Source organism: Pleurodeles waltl, chromosome 3_1, assembly GCF_031143425.1.
Source record: "Pleurodeles waltl isolate 20211129_DDA chromosome 3_1, aPleWal1.hap1.20221129, whole genome shotgun sequence".
Lineage (NCBI taxonomy): Eukaryota > Metazoa > Chordata > Amphibia > Caudata > Salamandridae > Pleurodeles > Pleurodeles waltl.
In genome coordinates, this window is record NC_090440.1 from 409,839,271 (window position 1) to 409,865,757 (window position 26,487).

The 26,487-nt window shown below is 42.4% G+C and overlaps 1 protein-coding gene across 3 annotated transcripts in view; it reads left to right on the forward strand.

The window, feature by feature from the left end:
- Positions 1–26,487, forward strand: part of MAN2A2 (mannosidase alpha class 2A member 2) — a 492,369-nt gene that overhangs the window by 39,904 nt on the left and 425,978 nt on the right. For 2 of the 3 annotated variants that reach the window (XM_069222645.1, XM_069222646.1), the window contains exons 3-5: positions 15,353–15,507; positions 19,550–19,807; positions 21,740–21,884. In XM_069222645.1, coding sequence (XP_069078746.1) covers positions 15,376–15,507; positions 19,550–19,807; positions 21,740–21,884 — 535 coding nt within the window. In that variant the 5' untranslated portion in view covers positions 15,353–15,375. Of the gene's footprint in view, positions 1–2,494; positions 2,558–15,352; positions 15,508–19,549; positions 19,808–21,739; positions 21,885–26,487 lie in introns of all 3 variants that reach the window. The other variant, XM_069222644.1, reaches the window with a different exon arrangement.

Below are 26,487 nucleotides of genomic sequence, written 5' to 3' on the forward strand. Positions count from 1 at the left end.
GAGCGTTCCTAAAGTGAAATACCTAAATTATATGTGAGATGAGTGTTTACATTATAACAGTTACCAGATAACACAGATGATGAATTCCATCCACAAAACACTTACACGCAGACCTTAGGGGACTGCACAGCACAGTTAGCAGAGCTCAAGGCTCTGTTGATGGCACTGGAACACACGGATCCAGGACAGTTAGCATTAATCATCTGTGATTTGTACTACTGTTTCCAGTCCTTCGGTGTATATCTGCATTACTGGCGCCAGAATGGGTTCAGAGATTCAAAAGGTAACACCATTAAACACAAATTACTGTGGGGGAAAGTAGCGGATCTGAAAGAAACGTTACCCAATGTCCCATGTAGTTCATACATTGGGACATCACTGTGTTGGAATACACGTTCCTGGCAATATCTTGGCTGATGAAGTGGCAAAGTCAGCAGTAGCTACGGCTTCTGTTGCTTCAATAACTTGTTCGCGGACGAGGTTGGATGATGAAACACTGGCTGCTGTGAAAGCTTCAGCTGGCGGCAAGCCCATGTCAAAGGCATATCCTGCCAAATATTCCTACTGCATATCAAGCCTCCATACTGCCCTAGTAACCATTACCGGGTGTGGGTGATCCTGTGATCTCCAATCAAGATCAAAGACCAGAGTTGATTAAAGCAGCGCATGAGGGAGGTGCTTCTGCCCTTGCTGTTGTGGCGGCTACTACTTCACTATTACAAGCACACTGCTGGTGGCCAGGTCTACACAAACAGACAAAGCAGTATGTCCTTTGCTGTAACACCTGCCAGAAAATAAAAGGGTCCACCGTCAAACACATACTGCAGACACCCCCCTTAATTTCCAATCAACCACTACAATATGTGTACCTGGACAATTGTGATTTCCAGACACCTGATGGTGCATGCAAATACATCCTAGTCACTGTTGACTCATGCTCCAGATTTCTATTGGTATGGCCACAATGCTTGGCTGATGCTGGAACTGTTATTAACTAATTAAATATTATTAATTAAAGATTTCCAATCATTTATTTGGCACATATGTAGTTGCGGCTTTCTACTCAGACCAAGGCCCTGCTTTCGCCTCAAGGGCATTCAGGGACACCATGGCTTCGTTAGGGGTCCAACTATATTATTCGTCTCCATATCAGCCCAAGGGAAATTGTGTTGCGGAGCGAAGAAACCGAGATTTAAAGCAATCCTTAACAGCTAGAGTATTAGGTATGGGTCGTAGTTGGCTTAATCACCTATATGGAGTCCAGATAGCACTTAATAATCTGCCCAAAAGGTCCCTGGGAGAGGGCACACACCATATGAATGTCTGGTAGGAACACAAAAGTGTGTTCCAGATCTGACATAAAGTAACATGTTACTGTCTTACAGGACTTACAGCAGTTCCGTGATGCATCTGCCATTGTCGCCTCCATGTGAATAGGGAATGTACCAATAACACCCACCGGCTGGATTCCAAAAGTTGGAGATCTAGTGCTTGAAAAGATTGCTATGAAAAAGGAGTTTGGTCCTTCTTATCGTGCACCGGTTCCAGTCCTAGGAATGCATGGTTCCAGAACTGTTGTTTACCACCTCTGCCTAGTTCTAAAGAAAATTGCTTTGTCTCCATCGACAATGTGAAGCGACACCAGACCAAATCCCTCTCACTACAGTCCACGATGTTCCTCCACAGGTTTTAAGCAGCAATGCTGACACCTCTCCGAGCTTGGGGAGGGTGGAAAAATGATCTTTCAAAAGTCCTGTTAACTTTTTCTGCGACAAGCAGTGTCACCAATATTGCGCTATTCTACTCAAATTCTACACAAATTGATGGAAAAGTCTACTATGAACGACCATGGGAGACTTCTGCTAGCTCTCCTCTCCTAAACACGGCTCCAGTTTTTGCACAAACTGCTTCTGGATACCTTGCCGTGGTCCATAACTCTTTCACCGACTTATCTGCCTCTTCCGCAACAAGACTGTCAAGAGCACATAAGCTGATAAATTGGCTCACAAATAACTATTTTATTTTTCCATGGAACTATATGTGGCTTTTATTGACTGTACTTGCCTTCCTTCTTTGGATTGAGTTTGTCATTGTCTTTTTCCTACTAATACATGGTCAATACCTTACTGAACGCTCTACAGTTGAACTGGTGGATGAGGTCCTAAAACCACCTTTTTCCTCCCATAAGGTCTGCAGAGACATGTCCATAGTGAACATTTCAGCTATACCAATTCCTAATGGGATTGTTTGGGATACCCTTTGATATATATGGTCCGATGGAGGTTATTAAAATTCCATATGTAGTTAAGCTTTCAGTGAATGATGTAATAACACTTGGAGTTGTTTCTGACGGTGGGCATGTGAAAACAGTTGATTCTATGTTATCTGCATTAGAATATTTTACTGTATTTGAAAGTGAAGATGTTTATCAATCAAAAGAAAATTATGGAGATATGGTCTGTTATAATTATTATGAACATCATTACATTCACAGAGCAAGTACCCAAAGACTATTTTTAATTACACACAATGGGACCATTGTCTAACTCCGCCAATGGTGAGTTTGAAAACATATTCTGAAAAGTTTGCATATTTTTCTGGGCACAATGTTAAAAATGCTGAGTCGTATTATTTTAAATTGCCAGTGATGGAAATACAACGTATCTTATTAACTGATACCAAAATGATTTATTCTAATTCCTTTGTTTCCTGGTTGGCTATAGAAGGCTATGAATATTGGCTGAAATCGATTGATTTGAAAAGTGTATGAGGGACCTAAAAATGGGCAAATAAGGGGAATGGAAGTTTTATTTAGAGCATGCCTGATAACTGTTCAAATGATATTTTTAAATGAAGGTGTACAACAGACAAGTTGTTTAGGCTTGACAAAAATTAAGAACTTGAATGCGTCCAGTATTTTTGCCCCTGCTAAATTTTACAAAAGTCAAATATATTAAAGCAATTGAAGATCAGCTCGATGAATGGGTCAAAAATGGAACCGTTAGCACATCACCTTCACGTCCTGGCAGGTGGTTATTGTGGCCAGTTGACTCAAATGGTTGTCATGCTTGTTTTGTCAACTCCATTGGGCTTTTTAGCACAAATAGGCCAGATCCTCGGTATGAGTCATCAGAACATTCCGGCATAGTAACAACATACGGTGTAGGGAAATCATGCCAGCAATGGTTAAAAAGTTCCTCACTTAATGCTGTCTCCCATCTAACAACACAGATTAGCAGGATTTCTTGTTAGGCCCCAGAAGACAATGTAAAAATTACTTGTTATATGCAGTCTACAATGAAATTTGGAAACTTTCCCAAAAGACGCAGCTGCTCGATTAAGGCAAATAGACCAGGAAAGTTTACAGAAAGCATTGGCCATTCTAGATAATGGGATTAACACCTTGTCCGACCTCATATATACTTTAAACAACATTGTTTCTTCTTCAATAGACATTATGCTAAGTGACATGTCATTCTTACAATACGGACATAGTCAGCTAAGGTCCATTGTGCAGTTGGGTTGGATTCTCCAAACACTGAAATCAGGTTGTGTTCCCTGCCAACATGTCAGCGCAAGGGATATATTTTCAGCATTTAATGTGACGCGACAGCAAAAAATAATGGCTAAAAAGTAAGTGAGAAATTTAAAAAGTTGCCTTTTGCTGTGACTAAGATTCCACTTGCTGAATTTTTAATACATGGGGTTATCAATCTGCCTATTTCAACACTGCAATTCACGTCCTGCTTGAAACACATTCCAGTAGGCAGATATGAAAGGCTAGAAGATAGTTACATCCAGTAACTTCCCTTTTCCCACAAATGTTTCAATGGCTTGAAAGGCATCTTTCTTTGTGGCAGTGAATGCGAGACTTCTGTGAGCCATTCAATGGTTTGTAAGCAGCTGTCCTTGCATGGGGCATAGAATGAGTCGGCAGCGAACTTAGCTTGCTATCTGAAGGGAGTTCCAGTCCCCTTGATTAGACCTGCGTTCCAGGTGCTCTCTAATGGAAGCTATGTTTGTCCTTCTATGCAGTGCTTACTTTCATTGGACGCTGATCTGTTGATGTTCTCGCTGAGGGCTCATTACCGGACATGCGAGTTGAGGGTGCATTTGCTACCAGAAGCTTTCTATGGGTTGCCCTTGGTGGATCATGCAGCTCTTGACTCAACATTGGGCACAACACCGAACGCTGCTGCCTCAGCCAGAGCTCAAGCTTTGGCACATGAGTGCTCTTTTGTTTTCCTTGGCAACGATTTGGTCACATTACAACCTGCCGAAGTGGCACATTTCATTTCTTCAAATGTCCCGGGTGTAATTTGAGTTTTTACAAATGACATTAATTTTTAAATTTGGTTATATTGGCGCCACTGCTAATGTTTTAAATTAACCCCCTCCAATATTTCACATGCTCAAGCTTGTCATTATTGACATTTATGTATATATGTTTTAAAGAATAGCATTTTATTTGCTTTTATATTTTTCATATTCGGCTTCTTTTCCGCTTCTAAATCGGCAAGAGGAGGGTGTTGTATAGCCATTTTAGTGATGTCTTTGAGAACGTTATCTTAGTACCTAGTCCTCCCACTTGTGCCCTTTAGCCCAGTTACATTTTATTCTGCTTCATTTTTATTATTTCAGAATATGCCACATTTGTGGTGTTGTTTTATTTTCTTTATCTAGTTGTTTTCACCTAGGAAAGCATTGCCTTCCTTAGCAAAACATTATTTTCACTTTATGTTTTCCTCAAGGCTGCAGCGATTTAGGGTTCCTGGCACAAGTGGTACACTGTGTCTCCAATGTTCGCAGAAACACGCACATCCTTACATAGGGACATTTTCTCAGAACATCGGTTGATTTATTGTAAAACCATTACTCTGTCCCATGCACGTTAGAGGGAAATTCCAGTCAGATGACCACCAACACATACTGATTGACTTTACCACAACTGCTTGCTGAGACTACCGGCTCCCTGGCCTACATGGGGATGGTGTCTCTGTAGACTACAGGCTTCTTTGCTCAGGTATGGGGGATGAGAACTTCCAAGGGGAGAATCCAGAAGGGAGGGCTAGGGATTATCTTGTGTACTCTAACATAGTTTAGGTAGGAATTGCATATATTACGCATATTAACATTATGGTGGGACTTTTCCTGTGTTTCACATTCCTTGTCACCATTTTGCATATATATGTTTCATCATTCTCGTTATTGCATTTCATACCATTTTATCTAAGATGCAGCTGATTCAATAAATCTTATCTTATTGAACATTTTCTGCCTCTGTTTGTCTTTACATGTGTGGACTAATGTAACTGAGAGAAAAAGATGAGATGTGATGCATCAAATGTTTTGTAGCCATTTTAGCTGTAGTTTTATACATGTTATTTTAGCAAAACTAGGCCTGCTGCTGTGCACTTTAACCTAGATATATTATATTCAGCTTTGTTATATTATTGTAGCAATAGACACATTTGCAGTCTTGTTTTTACTTTCTCTATCTAGCTGTTCTTTGCCTAGGCCAGCACTGCGTTCTTAAACAAGACAGTTCTTTCACTCTGTGCTTTCTCAAGGCTGTAGTGCGATAGGTTGCTGGCAAAAGTGGTACGCTTTGTCTCCAATGTTCACAGAAATATACACACTATTACGTGGGGATCCTTTCTTGGAACGTTAGCTGTTTTATTATAAAAACACAATTTTGACCAATGTACGTTAGAGAGATTCCAGTCAGATCACCAAGACTGTATGCTGATTGCTGAGTGCTTCACTGCAGCTGCTTATGTAGACTACAGGCCTCTTGTTCAGGTATGAGGGATGCTGTCTTCCCAGGGGAACCTGAAGAGCAGAATTAGAGCTTAACATGCTGTGCTCTAATATAGCCTAGGTAGGAACTATTCTTAAAAACCGTACTGACAATATGGTAGCGTTATTTTTGTGTTTTACTCTCCTTGTCACAATTTGAATCCTATTGTGCTTCATTGTCCTAGTTATTGCAATACATGCCTTATTATCTAAAATGCAGTTACTTCAATAAAACCTTGTCACAATTTGAATCCTATTGTGCTTCATTGTCCTAGTTATTGCAATACACGCCTTATTATCTAAAATGCAGTTACTTCAATAAAACCTTATTGAACCTTCCTCTTCCTCTGATTGTCCTTGCATATGTGAGACTAATGTAACTGAGAGAAACGGATGAGATCTGAGTGATCACGATTTCCCTGGGGAGTCATTTGTAACATGAGCCTGCTCTTGGGTAGAGATGAGGCACTGATTAGGCCGACAGGTGTCACCTGGTGTGGTTTCAGACTCAGTCCCCCGAAGTACAAATGATTTTGCCGCCCAAATCCAGTAGTCTCATTAGGGTAATGAAAACCTACACGACAACGATTTCCCTGAGAAGTCATCTTGTTATGCGCCAGGTTGCCACATATCATCCCTGCTCTTGGGCAGAGATGAGGCGCTGTTAGATGACTGGAAACCAATTAATCGACAGTTGTCACATGGTGTGAAATTGGACTCCGTTCCCCACAATTCAGGTAATGCTGCCGCCCAAATCCAACAGCCTAATTAGGATAATGAGAGCCCATGCGACACTACATTTCTGAGTTTATCCTGGGTATGTTGCTGCCGCCTTATTGCTCACCTTGCAGCTCTTCCCAGAAATCTCTTTTCCAGTAAACATAATGATATTTTAATTGATTATAAATTAAGTAACCCTCCCCTCCCTTTAAGATTGATAAAGAACCCTTGTGTTGTTAGAGTTTAATAAGCCACCTAATGTCCTTCACAGTGGAGAATGGCACTTACAAATGAATTTGGTATGCCAATTTTTTTTTAATTTTTTTTTTTATTAATTCTAATTCTAATTGTGAAGATTTTTTTATTAAGCAATCAATGCAGTTTCTCTTCCTAAATATATGAATTAGCAGTTCTTTATTTTTGCAGTTAATTGCTATGTGCTGTTCATCTATATCCCTCCCAGTTATCAGAGATAGAAACTGAGACACAAGGAGATAACCTAATTTGCATATAATCACATAAAATGGTCACTTTGGGAAGGCAATATTTACCCCATCTCCAGGATCCACACTGTATTTTAGCTTCTAGATTATGTATTTTGTCTTGTCCAGAATATCACTGTGGGGGTGCTGTTTTGAAAGGGCATTTGGATAATGTAGTAGTAGTCTTTCTTGTATGAATTGCATGTAACCAGTTGTATATTACTGCCTCAGCATAACCTTGATTCTTGCATTCTGGGTGAGCAAACTGGTGGACAAGTAAATTTGTGGTTAAGAAAGAAAAGGTACTAACTAACTTGTGCATTCATTCAGTTAGTTAACTATGTAAGTGTGGTTGTGCAATACGGACTTAATATGCCAACTACTGGGAGTTGTTTAGCAATCTCTAGAAAGAGGCATTTGTCTGCAACCCTATTTCAGAATGTTTAAACTGTGAGGGTGCCTTAAAGATAGCACTTCTCATAGATGATTAGGAAGTCACAGGTAGTGGAGAGAGTAATGTGTGAGTGACTTGATGCATTTCAACTTCTGAGCTCTGATCCAAACTTGGGAATCAGTACCTTTTTGGCGACCTAGCTTCTGCCAATTAGATTGTTTAGTGTGTTGAAACCTAAAGAAAGAATATTTATTTTCTGTCTTTTCCATAATTGTGTTTATTTCGTAGCTTTACCTTTCTAGTTTAAGCCGTGTAAGTGGCTTATGTCATGCTATAAAGTAAGATCCAGATATAAGTAAGATCCAGATATTTACCCACTGGGGTAGCTGGCTGAAATTTATTGTAAAAAAAGATTAAATGGTGATGGTTCTGAGTGAGTGCTTCCAGCTCCAATAAAATTCAGTTTGGAGCACTGTCGAGCTGCCAACTTCACTTTTGCAAGGCTCGTAATTTTTAGGGTCGAGTCTGCAAGTGCATGCGTCTTGCTTGCAAGACTCTGTTGTGTACAGTAAAGGGCTTGCAACCCGCCTGTCGCTTACCATTTGTTGGCTTGCATGGCACTCTTCTCTACATTTTTGTAATTCATCATTGCAGTCCAAGCATCATTTCCATTCCTCTGTGTGAAGCAGGGACAAGCACTGATTGATTCAACTTGCGACGTGATTGAAGTGCTATTTTGTTCTTTTTAACTTCTAGTGCCTGCAAGCAGAAGGCTTGTGACTGGCAAAAACGTGTCCAGCAGGACAAACAAAATTGTAAAGTTTTATTTTTTGGGCTAACTTTCTTGTATTTTGTCAAGTAGTCTTCCATCACTTTGAACTCATGATTTTTTTTGTTCATGGGTGCTGTTCTCAAAAGATGCCGATTATCTTGTTCTTAATTTTGCTAAACAATATTGTTTCTTTATTATGTGTAATTTCTGAAATGATGTTTTAACACATAATCACGCAGTTCACTCCAATCTGCCCTACTACAATCCACCCCACTCCAGTCCAAACCTCTCACTCCAGTCCAGTCCAACCCACCCCAACATAATCAGCCCTACTCCAGTTCAACCTACTCCTATCCAAAATAATCTGCGCCACTATAGAACAATCTGCCCCACTCCAATCCAAAACAATTTCCCCCTCCCCAATCTGCCCACATCAGTCCAAAACAATATGTCCCACTCCAATCCAAAACAATATACCCTACTCTTATCTACTCAACTCCAATCCAAAGGTCTACCCTACTCCACTCCAAAACAATCTGCCCCAGTCAAAAACAATCAGGCCCACTACAATCTGTTGCAATCAAAAACAATATGTCCCACTCAATCCAAAACACTATTCCCTATTTCCATCTACCTCACCCCAATCTAGCCCTCTCCATACACAATCTGCCCCAGTCCAAAACCTATGCCCCACTATGATCTGCTGCACACCAATCCAAAAAAATCTGCACCATTCCAATCTGTCCCACTGCAATTGAAAATAATATACCCAACTCAGTCCAATCCACCCCACTAAATCCACTCTACTTCACTAAATCAAATCTGATCCACCCCAGTCTGATTCACCCCACTCCATTCCACCTGACTACGCCAATCCAATCCTATACAATCCTCCCCACCCCACTCCAACCCACCTCACTCCAATCCAATCCACCCCTTTCAGTCCACTCCACCCCATTTTAATCCAATCCACCCCACTCTACTCCAGTCCACCCCACTATACCCCCGTCCATCCCACCCCATTTCAGTTCAGTCCACCACACTTTAACCCAATCCATCCAGCCTACCCCACTCCGATCCAGCCCACTCCAATCCACACCAGTCCAATGCAGTCCACCCCAATACAATACAACCCATGCCGATCCACTCCAATCCACACCAGTCCAATCCATTCCAACGCAGTTCAGCCAACACACCCCCCCCAATCCACCCAACCCCACTTCAATCTATCGCACTACAGCCCACCACACCCCTGTCCTGTCCACCTGACCCTATTTCAATCCGCTCCACTCCTGTCCACTCCACCCAAATCCACCCCACTCACTCCAAACCAGCACACTCTATCCCAATCCAGTCTACCCCATCCCACTCCAATCCAGCCTAATACATTCCACCCCAGTCTAATCCACCCCAGTCCAATCCCCCACCCCAGCCCTATCCCTCCAATCCAAACCACCCACCCCAATCCAATCCACCACACACAAATCCACCTCACTCATTACAAGCCCCTCCACTCCAATCCAGTCCACTCCAACAAATACACGTCACTTCACCCAATCCACCCCACTCTACCTCATTTCCATCACCCCACCCCACCCTACTCCAATCCACCCGTCTACCTCAATCCACTCCAACCCACTCCTCCCTATTCCACCCCACTCCACGCCACTAAACTCTTTTCAACTCTACAATACTCTACTTTACTCTACAAAACTCCAGCAAATCCACTCAAACACTCTACTCCCCCACTGGACTCTGACACTCCACAGCACTAATGTTCAGCCATGCTCATCAGCAGTCACAGTGGTGTACAACATGGCAAAACACTTTGCCAAAGCCAATAGCTCTTATATAGGCAAGGGCGTGGAATTCCTACTGTCCGACTCCCAGGACATATCGTTTGGGATCAAGGATAACAAGTTTTCATGTTTATTTTGTCCTTAGAACAAGTAGACCCAACCCCCTCTAGCACAAACCCTTTGTCTTCCAGTTTATAGTACCACATAATGGAGCAGGGAAGGGAACTGTCTGCAGTTGAGGTAATGTTTGGGTTCATATGTTAATGCTATTTGAACTTGTATTTATGGTTCATTAATGTAAAGCCTTTATTATTATGGTGAGCGCTCTAAATAAATGTTGTAGAGTCGGACTCCTCTACTGACAGTGGTTACAGTAACAATGTGTGCACATGTTTGCAAAGTTTAACTATACAAGGCTACTTAAAATGCTCCCAGAATGCTCTCTGATTAGATGCAAATATGTGCAGAAGCTTGAAAGTAATACTGATGACTCTTTGCTTTCATAATAAAATGTTCACAAAAAAATGCTACTTTTTTCTTTGTGTTTGGGCACTTGACACAAGTGCTCTGTTTTTACAGGCTCCCTCCCAACAGCCTCAACCATGTTGCTTCTTTTCTTTCACAGATCGGTTTTGCTATTCACCTCCTCATGCCGTTTCTGTTCCGTTCTGTAACTTGCGTATGGCGTTTCATTATTTAAAAAAAAAAAAAAAGATACCTACATTCCGCTTCACAAGCTTGATTTAGTTGCAGAGCTCTGTTCCTGCAACTTTCAGACAATTTGCCTGTTGCCCCCTCCCTCCCCGTCCTCCTCCCCTTCCTTTTAAGGGTCAGGCGCGCAAAGCACTCAGTCCCTAGTGTAACCTCTTTGTGGGCTTTTAACCATGCCTTGTCACGCCCATCAGTTGGTTCATGGGCTTGCCTTTTAAAATTTGCTTGATTACATTAGTGAAAGGCATGCATACATCATGCCTTTTCTGGTGTTTAGCCCGCCTCGAGTGCATCGGCCAACTACTGAAAACGTACAAGGCTCCATGTTTTCCTTATGGTTTCTAGACTACTTTTTCTCTATTTTGTAGGCAGCGCGATCTTGCTGGGCCGTAGTGCAGTGCTTTGCATGACATCAACCCTGTTACATGCATAATTGCACTTTTGCTGATACGTTTCACTGCAAGAGAACTTCTGTTTCCCTTTGTGTGTCTGCTTCGTGCTCATGGTAGCTGTCTGCTCGCTTATGTGAAACTTTTTTACTTTTCATTTTCAGTTTATGTGGCTAGAAAAGTCTGCTTAGAAGTTTACAGCGCCAATTGCTCTAACACGACCAAACGCGAGACCCATTGCATTGCAAATGCTTGTTCCTCTTCCAGCAGCTTGTTATTTGATCCTTTGATAGTGTCCCTACTCCTCCGTGACCCCCACTGCTTCAAGTCTCTGGCGGTCCATCTTCTTGCTGCCGTTCAAGAGTATATGTGCCCACACCCCCACGGGTACTTCTGCAGACAGAATCTTTTGTATGCCGTTCGAGGGCGCAGGAATGTGAACTAGTTTTGCAGGTTGAAGGGGAAGGGAACTGAATTTTGTTTGTTGTTCTACTGGATGACAGGCTGAATATTCCTAATTATGCAAATACTGTATTTGTAGTACCGGTGTTGGGAATCGTGTTAGTCTTCGAAAACTTGTATTTTTCTATAAAGGGGGAGGTGTGTTGAAATGTACTTGGGTTATAGCGACCTATTTATGCTTTCATGTTCGAGCATTATATCTGGTGAGTTCTGTTATTATGATATTTGATCAAATATTGAAGGTAGTTACTCTAAGATAGTCTAAAATCTTTGCCTTTTATAATAGAAATACCATGTCACTATGGTGTCGCCATTCCTTCATTTCCCCCTCTTCTTTGACTGTAGTGGCAGACAAATAGCTAGGAATTTTGTTTTAATGACTGGCATTCACAATTATGTAGAAGTTTTTGCAATAGAAGTAATTGCATAAACAAAGACCAACATGGGCTTCTAACAGTACATAATGTATAACAACATGTTGTCTTGTTGGTGAAATGTACAATTACAATTGTAATTGATGTATTACTTTTTGAAAACTTGATACTGTTCCATGTGGCACACTATCCAGTAATAGGATTGCAATGGATACGTTGCCAGAGACTCGGCAGCTATAAATACAGCATTACCCATTCTGCACTGCTGGCCCTGTTTGCTGGAGAAAGCAGGGCACGTTTAGCTTGGCGCTATAAAGCGTGCTTCTGTTTACTGCTATGTAGGATGAGCATGGGCCACGCCTGGATGCTACCCGAGCAAACACCTGGGCAAAAGCAGGTTTCTCAGTGCCCACCAGAGCCCAGAAGAGGCTGGCCTGGGCCAACCCTCTTGGCCTTTGTACTCTGATTGTAAGGATAGCGATAACATGGCTGAATGAAAGACAGTGGCTGTTTGTGGCGAACATTGTCTCTCCACTTCCTCTGTTATGATATTTTTAACTAGTTATATGAGGGCCCTCAGTCATGAGATCAATAGCGTTGAGGAACGTCTAGGTGTCACCAAACGGGTTTTGGTGGGAGTTGGGCAGTCTATGCCAGCAGCAGAATTCTCTGGCCCTACACCAAATCAAGTAACCCGAGATGATCGTAGATGTCTGGGTTCTGAGGGAAGCTATACATCCTTTCATTTCACATGTAACTATTGACTCTAAAACACATAATTCCACTCCACAAAGTTCAACTCCACACCATGCCACATATTTACACTCTAAATAATTAAACACCATTCCACACGCCACAAAATTCAATGCAACACAATCCCACACCACAAAATAAATTAACTCTACTCCATACCACAAAATTACACTCCACATAAATCCTCTCTATGCCACTTAGTAACACACCACATAAATACACTCCACACCATGTCACATAATTTCACTGAATATAATTCCACTCAACACCGCAGAATCCCACTCAACAGAATTCAACTTCACACAGTTCCATTCCACACCACACCACATAATTCCACTCCAAAGCACATAATTACACTAGACACCACTTACATCCAAATCACACTACACAATTCCACATCACTCGATGCCACACCACATAATTCCACTCAGTACATGCCACTGCACGACACACAATACCACTACACATAATTTCACTACACTTAATACCTCATAATTACTATCCACAAAATTCCCCTGCACAGCATGTCCCATAGTTCCAGTACACATAGTTCCACTCAGCACCACACAATTACACAGCAAACAACTCCACTCAAACCCACATAATTTCCCGCCACATAATTGCAATCCACACACTATAATTCAACATCATTTCACATAATTCAACTCCTCTACGTGCCACTCCATGCCAAACAATGCCACTTCACGTAAATGAACACCATACAACATAATCCCACGCCGCACCATGCCACATATATATATATATATATATATATATATATATATATATATATATATACACTAGACATATTTCAACTCCACACCGCATACATCCATTCCACACCATACACATAGCTAAAAGACATTGACATTGACAAAGCCAGTAGCTCTTGGATTGCAGAGACCTCTTGGCTTTGTCACTGCTTGTTTAATCTAGTTATGTCCGATTAAATATTGCCCTTCTGTCTCCTAATGTATTACTCTACTGTCAGGTACTGTAGAGATAGCTTGCCAATTTGTGTTTTGCAATGCAGTGCAATCTAATGTTGCAGTTCACTTATCCAAGCCCCCGATTGTTTCTAGGCACCTGATGTCGAGGCTAAAAATATCCTTTCTGTCCTAGGTGTTAGCATTGGATTTCATTAACTGGGACACGGCAGACTGTCGTAACTAGTATTCCTTCTGCATATCCCTGTGGAGACAAATGATATTGACCACAACAGGCACTGACTAAATAACGAAACACATTAAGAAACTTGATTTATCAATGTAATAATAATATCAGCATTATTTTGTTTTTCTCTTGGGACACAGATTTTTATCTGGAGTGTGTCCAATAATAGGAGAACAAGAAACTACGATAATGGTCTCAGTGATGGAAAAATCAACTCTTGTTCGTGAAGGTGGCACCTGCCTTTAGTACTTTATTTTAACTGTTGTTAGTGTTCGTTTTTTATAAACTGTTAAGCATGTGAATATATGTTTCATTCCTTGGGACAGCCTTGTTAGCCTTGTTGGAATTGCACTTTATTTCCATACATTTTACCGCCCATAACGTTTCCTGGGAGTTCTCTTCCAAGTGTCTTTTAAATATTTAGGTAAGGTAAGGCGGTTTCTCAAAGTTTCAGGTGTTATTATTAAAGAGCTCGTGGTTGCATTGCCTTTAACCCTTCTAGAAGTAAAGGAAATAAATTGGATTTTAACTGAACTATACTTGGCTAATACCGACATTGATATACACTTTAAATGGTTCGTTTAATAATAAGCAACATTGTGGTTCGAGTATATTTTCAAAAAAGGCAGGAGGGCATTAAGCAAACGCCACTTCCAGGAATAGCATCCTGCAAGGAACACTGAAACTCAAAACCGCATGCTAGGGATAAGATCCCTCTTTCTTTGCCATTTGTCGGCCCCCTATAGTCTGTCTCTTCATCCATGCGTAGTTGAATGTATGCATGCTGCTGTTTCTGATTGCTTGTTTGCACTCCAGTATCCTCGACACAAACACATTATCTGAAGAATGTTACAATTGTGGATTCTAAATTGGGAATTCCAAAACAAGTGTTTTATGTGTGTTTCAAATCGCATTGGACACTGAGCGCTGCCTGCTTTGTACACTAAGCTCTCCGAGACCCTCCAGCTGAATGAACCCTTTGTCAGTTCTGCTACGGGCCTGGGTCCAGGCTGCCGTAGCACGACTGTAGTTTGTGGCGTACCACAGAACAGCTCTTTCACTTGTAACGCTCCCTAGATATGTGTTTCTACTAAAGTTGTCTGCTAAGTGGAAGCGAAAAAAATGTCAATATGGAGATAATTGTGAAACGACTCACATAATGTGTTAAACTGCATGTTCCTGTGTTGTTTAATCTAATATGTAGCTGCCTAAGAGTTGGAGACAGAATCACTTTGGCTCCAGACCCTCCGAGGATCGCTCTGCTGTCACTCTAGTCCTTTAAAATAGGTGCTAAAACAGAGATGCAGCGATGCTTGTGACACAAAGGCGTAGACCGCATGCTTTGATCTCTCTCTGGGATAAAATCACTTTGGCTTGGTAGAATGTATCTATGAAAGCACAATTTCCATTACACCCAATTTAATGACAATATAATAGACTGCTGAAAACGAAGCAATGTACACTGGAACTTACTGCATCTCCTCACTGTTGAAATTTGACATATGTTCCTCACTTACACCGCAGGTCGGTTCTTTCGATTCCCAGGGATGAAACTGAAGAAGCAGGTGACTGTGTGCGGGGCAGCCATCTTCTGCGTGGCTGTGTTCTCCTTGTACCTGATGCTAGATCGAGTGCAGCACGATCCTGCTCGGCGTCAGACTGGGGGGAACTTCCCTAGGGTAAGGGGACCATACATTGGTATATGTGGCTATTTTTTATGTGGCGATGGAACATACGTTGCAAATGATATCTAATACTACACCTTGGAAACCTGTTTGGCTACTAAAGTAAATTGATCTCTTCCAGATATTTTAAAATTCTTCATCAGGCTTTTGTCACTTTCTGTCTTGTCTGAAGCAGGGAAGACATTTAAGGCCCAATGTGTCCAAGGTGCCCACCTTCACAAAGAATGTGCTGTACAATTTGGTAGGTTTTGTGATGGAAAACAATGGATTCTGAGCGCTTTTGGGGTCGTAAACCAGTGGAAGTTTACTGACTTCTCTGGCAGTCAAACATTTGTAAAGCGGAAGCCACCTGTGAGAAACGGCTTTCATTGTGAAAGTGGCAGCTGGCTGGATTGAATAAACTTTCATAAAAGCACAACAGCTACGCCTACCAGGACGTCACAGCGCTATGGTCTTTCTTAGAGCCAAGAGAATAATTGGAATTGAAGAAGCATATAATCAGCTTCTTGCAAAATATGTTCAGATCGGAAATGATCGAGGTCCCGAGGGAAGATGTTCCAGTGACTCTTGGCTAGGTGAAGGAGCATCTGCCTTGGCTGTATGCACACTATATTCGCAGAGTCTTAAGGAGCGTGGCCCCTCGAGGGTTTGAGGAGGAGACTTTGAAGGTTAATTTGGTCCCTGTTGGACAAAGCCCTGAAGGTTATAGTAAGAGTTTTAAATAGATTCAGTTTGTGAATAGGAAGCTAATGGGGATATTTGAGATTAGAAGAAATTAACTGATGTTGGGAATATTCAAAATAATTCTTGCTGCAGAGTTTTAAACAATCTTTGTATCTGGTCATTAGGAAGCATATGTATGTATAGGGAGTTACCGCTGTCTAGCTCAGCTTTTATTTGGGCATAGAGTATATTTTAGGTAGAGTTTGGAAGAATTTCCAGTATTTTCCGGTTGACTTTAATAAGACAAAACTGGTTGCAGAGACTACGATAGACTGTGACATAAAGAATAACTCCTGGTCAAACGTCATCCCTAGATTTCTCGCTGTCTTAAAAGAGACAGTGGTGGTCCAGCACGTTAGGCCACCATCCATATGACCAAATAGAGGTGAGTGTGCCACAAATCAATATTTTTGTTTTCTCGGAGTACAGTTTAAGACCGCTGTCTCACATCCTTGACACCTCTCATGAGAGAGCGGCCTTGACAATCTCTTTTGTCGAGAAAATGTTCTGATGATAATTTGCCACTGTTTTTGGAGGTTTATAACCCGGTCCCTTTAAGAGACAGTGTCATAATCTTGTCACATTGCAAATGCAGAGATAGACGTCTCTTCTTCCTTGCGGGCCCCTGTCACTGCATTCACAACCATTCACAAACATGTACAGTGTTTATTCTGTCTGAGTGTTCACTGTGCAGGATTTCTTTAACTGCATGCAAGTTACCACTTCACGATGTGCAGAAATGATAAAATTGGTACAGGCCAAAGATGTGGATGGGTTGTACCACAGATGCTACTCAAAACAAGCATTGACAAAGCCAGTAGGTCTCGCCTTTGCAAGATCTCTTGGCTTTATCAATGTTTTGCCTATATTGTACTGCAGTGCTGGCTTCAGTGCCAAAAGTAAAACAAAAAAAAAAAATCGCTATGACGTGGTGAACGCTGGCTGTGTCATAGATCTTTTTCTTTACTTTCACCCATGTTGCAACATGGCTAAGAATCATTAGCAGAATAAATATCACATAGGCGAGAGTTATTGGCGTTGCCAATGCTTGTTATAACTTGTAAAAACCAATTCTGTGACCTGCAGTCGGATTTGTTTATTTATAGGCATGAAAATGTTTGAAGGTGTGAGAAATCGAATTGTCACAGTAACATCCTTATCAATTTCACTATCAGAAACGTAATCTCCGAAACATCGTACTTGACTTTGCACTGATGCAAAACTCTAAACAAAACTGTGTTCGCTATGTTTGTCCTTGCATAACAAGGAAGAGAGTAAACGGAATTATTTAAGGGACAGTGGTAGAGACTTGCACTCCTGCCTAAATTAATGGAGAAAATAATTTATTAAAATATGTAAAAAAATAAATATATATATATATATATGAAACGCCGACCTGTGTCAACGGATTTTCAACTATGCTTCGTTTAAACAATCAAGCAACCTGACCTTGTACTAATTTTACAACCTGTGCGATAAGAAATCAGGACACTTCTATAGCGCTCACAACACAATCATGGCCTCTGGGTGTTACCATACAATAGAATTTTTTTTCATCAAGTTTAGTCCTATCTTTCACGTTTAAAACGCGAAGAGAAATCGCATTTGCCGTCTGTTACCAAGCACAGCTTAAACAGTGCAAACGTAGTTTGCTTCATATGTTCTTCATTGCTTTGAAGAAAAACTGCAGTAATGTATTTGGGACATTACATTTAACTGGTGCAAAACTTTACATAATATGATCGCTTCTAGAATAGTCGTACTCTGAAATCGAAAGAGTACCTATGGAAAGGATACAGTTAAACAGGCCTTGCCCTCCAGAAGGAATGATCATATATCCTTTCTACACTGTCATTACTAAGATGGGTGCAGAACACGTCATACGTCACGAGTTGTGTCTGCCATGGAAGCTCCTCACAATATTACTCACTGTTTTCCAAGCTATGTATCTTGTGCCTTTTAGGACTCATAAACCAAAGGTTGCGCCGGTGAAAGGTGGCAATATGCAAGACCAAAACCTCAAAAGGCGCCTGGATGGGTCGGCGCTATAGAAATAATACAAAAGAGATGATAATCCTGCAGCTCAGTATTAACCCCCCAGTTCATTTATTTGTAGAAATACATGGCAGAATGTATGTAGTTACTTCAAACCTAGTTGTGAAATAACATGCGGTATCAGTGTCACTGCGAGTTTTTCTGATGATGTTTGACTGACGTCGACCTTGTGCCACTAAAAGCCCTGCAGGGTATTTCTGTGCCCGGGTTGTGGGGTGGGTGTAACTGAGCATGTTTGGTAGAATATAACATTAGGTCGAGGTGCGTAGAACCATCAAATGAATATAATTCTCTTTAGTCGTTTACCGTCGCCATGGGTATATCTGATCGAAAGGACCAAGCAGTGGGTGCGTTTCGAACAATAGTTTCGGACAATAGTGCACAAAGTTAGAAGAAACTTTAGAACGTAAATTCTTAAATCAGTACTTCATGTTGGACAGCAGCCTCAAATCCGAGGCAGAGTTTTTTTCTACGATTGTACATTCCAGGGGTTCCTCTTCAAAGCATGGAAGTAATTGATGGGCTGCTAATGCAAAGTGAAATCCACCAAGACAGACTGCTGCAGCGCCATTGCAAGTCGAACATCACCGAGGGAAGCGCTCGTCCTGATTATAGCGCTGATAAGGAGAAACTAGATTGCAGGTTTTACTTGGCAAAAACCGGGCGCTTGCAGAGCAGTGTGTTCTCTAAAGTGGCAACCTTTTGATTGAACGGCTCCCTTCAGTTTCCTGAAGAAGTGGAACAAACGTGACAAGATAAGAATACGACTTACAGGCCTGTTTATTAAAGAAAACGAGTTTGGGGAAGGACTCTGTAAAGATTGCTTTGGCATGGGGAGGGATGAACTTGAGCTGGAGAGCCTAAGGTAAATAAAGCCAGCAAATGGGAAGCCAGAAAACACGAGTCATAAACCACAGTCAGTGGCAAGCAACGGGGATTCCCAGGTCAACTTTCTTAAACTCCACAAGATGTCTTTCGCAGACGGCTGTGCTGTCTGGTAGGCGATGACCTCTACATTGTTAGTGATGCAAGCATGCTGATTGCATGTCTGTCTCATTGTCTGTAGGTATGTTGAAACGTGATTTGTTGATGCTATTTGGTGTAACTTTTATTTTAGATGACTTGTTTCAAAATAATTTAAAAGTGTGCTCCAGAAACGGAAATCTAATCTTTTCCAGTAATTCTTCATACCTTTGTTTGCCTTGTTAGATTTTTGCAGTCATTCTGGGGATTTCATGTTTCTACCATTTCTGTGCAGAGCCAGATTTCAGTGCTGCAGAACCGGATTGAGCAGCTGGAGCAGCTTCTGGAAGAAAACCATGAGATCATCAGCCACATCAAGGACTCTGTACTTGAACTGACTGCCAATGCCGATGGCCAACCAGCAGTTCTACCGTTCCACGTTCTCAATGGCTCCTGGGTGATGCCTCTGGATTCCAGGCCCAGTTTCCTCTCCATATCCCCACAAGACTGCCAGTTTGCAGTTGGAGACAAAGGGGTCAAGGCAGATGTGCAGGTAACATTAACACTAAAGTTACCCCAGGCAAGTGTCGGTGATCCCGATTTTATATGTGTGAGAGTTAAAATAAGGGTTCCTGTCAGCAAAGAGAGACACCCAGCATTTACAATCAACTTGGCTTTAGGACCTTTCCTTGGGAAAGCTAACTGTTTTTTTTGGTCATTTTAGGGCACTCTGATATCTAAAATATTTTGTCTAGCGCAGAACTGCAAAGCAGTCTCTCCAAAAATCCATATGAGTATAGCTGTTAAATTATGAGTGGAGAGAAGGACTTGCAGACCGCCCTATACTGCCTTCTTCCGTGATGCAATACTGTAGTACGCAACATACAATGTCTACCTTTCTGCCTTGTCTGGCATGGACCTTTTAGAATTCAGTTACTGATATTTTTGCACCCTTTCTCTCCATGGGAGGCAGTCCAGCGTCTGTCACTCTTTCTGTGAACGCCCTTCCTACCTTTTCACCTATTGAAACCTACTTGCTTCCTTTAGCCTTTAATATCCCACCGCTATTTACATATGTGATGTATCCATCCCCTTCTGCCTGCCATAATTATTACACATTTATAAACTTGCATCAAGCTTGTTGGCTTTCGGGTGAAGACCTTGCACCTTCAGTGTGTGTAGTTCTTTCAGTGTACATGTGAATTCGTAGGATTTCCCATACAATCCACTATCTGCTGGATAATACGCAGAAAAACGCTTTACAACAGGTGAAATGCAGTATGCAATATTTTGTAAAAGTTGCCTGGGGTCCTTCGTGCTGCTAAATTGCTGTGTTTATCCAATGAAATAGGTGGCCATTCTGGCCATATGTTGTGACTATTCTCAGTTGATGGACTGGGAAAAGTTTTTTTTTGTTACAACAACAAAGTAAACACTTGAAATAGTTATTTGTAATTTATCTATGATAGCAAGATGAATTCCTTTTCTTTATCAACATGTTTAGATTATTAATGCGTGTGATGTTTACATAAGAGGCAACCTTCTCAAAGCAGCATTTATTTCACAGACCTTTCAACAGATATTTCAATTTAGAACAATCCTGAAGATGCTGTAACTCTTTAAGATCGAATAACTTGATTTCAAAGTTCATGATAATGGGGCACGCAGTAAATATGACCTGCCCACTACTGTTTTGTAGTGGGAAGAGGGGCTTCGAGAGTTCTTAGAGACTAAAGTATGGGCAAACCGGAAACTGAATCCTAGTTTTAAAATTTAACATCTCTGTCCAATGTGAAATAGGCAAAAGTTTTGTTAAAAGAACTGTGTACATGTAATCTTACTTTCTGCTGATTTCAACCTTTTTTTTTATTTTAATGTATTTTGTAAGAGACTATTGGAGATCTAAAAGACCCGGTAAAGACATGGAATTCCTGTACTCCCATGCAATCCAAAATCATCAGTTGTTGATGAAAAACATTTTTTTAACTTATGTTGAATGTGTCCTTGGGCCCCTCTTTCTAACAGTTGATCAGGTTTCCTACAGCATCAGAAACACCAGTGCGTCACAAGGAGACTCACTGGTGCCAATGCATGCACACTCCACATGTTGTCCACTTAAAAGATGATCTGCATGTGGGCATTTGTCTTCATTAAAGCAGCTGTAACAGTGATTTGGTATATGGAGCCACAAATCAGCGGAATGAGCCTGATCTGCTTCAAGATCCCATCCATTCAAATCGGGCTACTTAGGCTTGCTCCTCCTCTCGCCAGTGGCACTTCTGTAGAGAGTGTTCCCTCCCAAATAGCTATAGAGGACTCCATCAATTGCCAAAGTCCCGAGTCTCCAGTGTATATGCTTTCTCCTTATTGCCATTTGGCACAAAAGCTCTGTTCTTTAGTGTTACACACACTGACCTTATTTACTTGTGAGTTTAATCCCTCATCTGATATCGTATGTTTTTCTTGTATAATGCCCATCTCACAGATGCTGGACGTGTACTCAGAGGTGCCGTTTGACAATGTCGATGGTGGTGTCTGGAAGCAAGGCTTTGACATCACTTATGACCCCGATGAGTGGGACACTGAACCGCTGCAGGTGTTTGTTGTTCCTCATTCACACAATGACCCTGGTAAGTGACACATGCATTGATCTTGAGATATGGAGTCCTAGTCAAACATTAGTTAAGGTCAAAATTACACCTGGCTTGCACTTCTATTATAGGATGAAACAAACGCTTAAAATATCAACTCTTACATGACATCAAATAAAAAATGTGCTGAGAATGTAGGAATGTTTCTTATTTATGTTACATTGAGTATTTGCATAGCACAATTCTAGATCTATTACTCTGATATTGCAAACATCGAGTTTATAGGGTATTAAACCCCCATGAGGAAACTTATAATACAAACAGAAATAACCGTACATGTGGAGAGAACAGCGTGTCAGTCATAATGATGTCACCATTTCTAAAACTTCAGAGGATTTGCAGGTGCAAGATAGTTAATGGAGTTCTAAAATAAATGTTATAAGCCATAAATCTACTTTTCTGCTAACCCCACTGCTGTTGAATCTTTATATCTGCATAAATGCTTGGGCAGTACTGTAACGGTAAAACAGCAAGCCTCAGCATTTCGTGACAATTACAGAGCATATATGTTTTGATATGTTTCATATTCATGCACGTTGAGACCATGCAAGTGTTTATTAAATCCTAAACACAGGAGTATCTAAATAAGACTACTTAACACCAAATGAACATTTGGACTGTGTTACATATAAGGTGATTCACTTGTCCAGCGACCAACAGAACATTGGCCCTCATTAGGACCCTGGCAGACGGCGGTATTTTGGAGAAGAGTACTGCCAACAGGCTGGCGGTACTCTTCCCCAAAATATGACATTGGCGGTTTGGCTGAAACCAAACCGCCAATGTACCACTCCGTCTGCCAGGGCAGTAACAGCCACCAGACCAAAGACTTCAGTCTCCAGCCAGGCGGCCGCCACTGTCCCACCCGCAGGATTATGACCCCACCTACCACCATGGTTTTCGTGGCTGCCTTACCGCCACGAAAAACATGGTGGTAGGCACTATCAGTGACAGGAAATCCCTTCCCTGTCACTGACAGGGGTCTTTCCCACACCTCCCATGAGTCCTCCAGCCCCCCCCCCCCCACAACATACATGCACATTAACGCACCATCATACACATGCATACACACTCCTACCCACATGCACCCACTCATGCATACCTCCATTCACACACACATCCACACACACTGACATACATATACGCACCCACGCTTTCAAACAACACAACACAACATACATGTCTGCCAGCAGAACACCGCCAGGCCGTATCATGGGTCATGATACGGTCTGTTGCGCTCTACTGCTGTGGCGCTGCTGCTGGCAGCAGCACCACCTTACCGCCGTCTGCCGCCATGGCTGCAGCCAGAATTCCGCCAACCTTTTGGCGGAATTTCCTGCTACGGTCATAGTATGGCGGACGGTAGGTAGCCGTGGCAATGGTGTTTTGGCGGTCGTCGCCGCGGCGGTAGGCGGTCAATACCCCCAATGTTATAATGAGGGCCATAGTCTGTTACCATGAAACAGGCATCAACATCTCCACAGCCAGAGAGTAAGGAGAATTATATAACATGCTGGTTCTGGAACTCTAAACCACACCTAAGACTGACTTTTCTGGCACTACCATCATTACTGATGACAAAACACAGGAACTCATTATGCTTTTACTCTGTTTTGCCAACTGGCTGCAGCCACCATGAACTTTAGTGTATTAAAACCACACTAACTAAAACACTGGGCAGGAAAATTTCTTGGAGAACTACAAAGACAGGACAGTGCTCTCCAAGGAACTATTATTTTGCTTATGTTGCTGACAACTCTTCTTTCTTGTGATGCTGCTGAGACAACAAAATGCAATTCTTCATTTGAGACCTGTGATCTTTTTTCTAACTTTCTCTCCAACTGTGAACACAACAAAAATTTGCTCAATGTACTTTCATAAAGCTACAATAGTATCAGATATCGAAATCACATGTTTGTTGCAGGTGTTTCTGTAGCTATGCATGCTCTTCTCACTCCTAACATCTAGTGTTAGGCCTGGACATTTGCAAGTTGTTTTTTTCTTTAGAGAACGCTTTTGAGTCACGGTATACACTGTCACTCCACCTTTAGTCGACAAAGCTCTTGGGCACCAACCTCATGCTAGATTGTTTTTTTCTGCGTTGGTTTCAAAACTTTACCAATGGGACTGCAAGACTTGACGTGTTCTCCAAGTTTAGAATGCAGATCCTCACAAAGTAATGGAACAGATGCCCTTCCAGTACTTTCAGTAGTTCCTTCCACTAGTTCCTTGCTAAGTACCCTTGGTTGGATCATGATGAGGTTTGTAACCTCTGCCTTTTCCCTGTACAGTCATTGAGTTTGAAGCCATTGTCGACGCCGAGAGCACTTTTGATGACCCGCTCTGAGGATTCATAGCAGCTGATCCTTCATAGACTCCAGAAGAAGTTTGATGTGAGGCAGAAACACCTACTTTTCCACCCCTTCATAGGGAAGATTTCAGCTAAACTACCCATGCCAAGGCCTCCAGAGACCATACCTCAAAAGAGGAGCCTTGTGTTCGAAAAAGGCCGTGCGCTGGAGGCATTTCTGAGTCCCATGCCCAAAAAGCATAGCAATAGTGGCACCAGCCCACCTTGCTCCACCTCCTCCACTCCCACCACCATCAGTGCCATGTTCATGCACACCACCTCCACTACTTCCACCAGTGTCACCAGAGGGATCTCCTCAGTCCTTTTGACCCAGGCAGTCGATTTTGCTGATCCTTCTAGCGCATCTTTCGAGCGAAGGCCCACAGTGTCAACCCTTGGGACAACTACAGTGATAACCACGCCGGCCAAGTCAGGCCTTGACCATTCATTTTTTTAGAGCAGTTCTCTTGACATTACCACACCCTACCACAAGTTCATCCAGCGGACAGCTACCTTTCAGAAGGTGGATATGCACGTCCTCCACTAGGAAGGCTATTTTCTCATGGAGACCCTCTCCAGAGTAAGCGAACAGTGCTGTTTCTGCTTCTGCTGAAGAGTCTTCTCAAGTCTTCCCCTGAGACAATGAACCAACCTGTAAAGCCTAGTGCAGTAACTTCAGGGTGGAGAACTATAAGCTGTTCCCTAGTAACCCTGTCTATATCGGAGGCTATGTTCACTTTCCACCCCTACTTTGGTTTGCATACCACCCACAAGCAGACCTTTGCTCAAGCCAAAGGCAATGCCCGGAATGATGACAAAGAGGGTAAAAGGCTAAACACAGCAAGCAAAAGGCTGGCCATAGGTGCAGTTACCCACTGGTGCATAGGAGTCGTGGCTCGCAGTGCGAGAAGGGGTGGGGCAGGTGCGGCACGAGGTTGGGGGGAAGAGGGAGAGCGGGAGCAGGGGTACATTTCAGTATTAAAAAAACGTACCTGACCTGTCGACCCGCTCCACTCTCCTTTCTATTGTCACTGCAGGCACAGGCTCCCAGCCTGCCCTGCGGTCAATCCTGACGCTGCTCAGAGCAGGGGCTGTTGACTTCCCCTCTCTACTAGTCACCCCCATGGCCTGCCAGCCCCTATCAGAACAAAAGGATAATAAACATTGTTTATTATCCTTTTGTTCTGAAAGGTTTGCTGCTTCTGCTGCTGGCAGGGATGTGTGGAGGGGCTGCCCTTGGTGCATTGCCAAGTCAGTGGGGCTCCTCCCCCGCTACTGTAGATCCCAGTGGAAGGAAATGCAGGAGCAGATGAAACTTCTCCCTCAGAAGTTTGGAAAAAGGGAGAGGAGATGTGTCAGAGTGCAAGACGATCTCCAATATTAACATCCATTGTACCCTCAATGCTGTGGACACAGCCTTCTGGGGGTTAACACCAACGTCCTTCTTAGACATTCAATGTCTGGCTCCATATCTTTGGGTTTACGCCAGAAGTTCAACAGCATCTCCTCAATTTACACTTCAATGGGGAACACCTATTTGGGCCATGGTCGATTAGATGCTGGAGAAACTTAATAATGACGCCGACATTGCAAAATCAACTGATGCCCTTCAATTTCCTACTTCCAGAGGTTCCTTTCAGAGACAGCAGTCTTGCGGAGGGGCTAAGGCCACTTCCCCTCATCTACACACTCCTACTAGAGACAGTAGTTTTCATACCAGCAGGTGGGCAGGGGATACAGCACAGGTGCCTACATGGGCAACAGCAATAAAGACAGAGGCAAGGCAAGAGTGCCCCCCAACCACGGGTGCCAGGGCATCCAATCTGTTTATTTCCTCATTCCCAAGAAGGATGGCTCCCTCAGGTTGTCTTGGACTTCTAGCCCCTCAGGCAATACATCCTTTCGGGACATATCCATGTGACAACCCCGCAGGATGTACTCTCACTGCTCGACAAGGCGATTACATGTCGACATTACACCTGAAGGATGTCTGCTTTCACATCCCTGCCCATCCTGCCAATCGGTTGTATCTCTGCTTTACTGTAAGTGGTTTTCCTTACCACTTCAAAGTGCCCCCTTTTGGGATTACCACTAATCCAAGAGTCTTCACAAAGTGTGTAGCACTGGTAGTTGCTAATTTAAGGAGGGGTGGAATCCACATTTTTCCTCAACCTCAAAGATTGGCTGATAAAGAGCTCATGCAAGCAACAATGCCTAGCTGACATTCAAGCT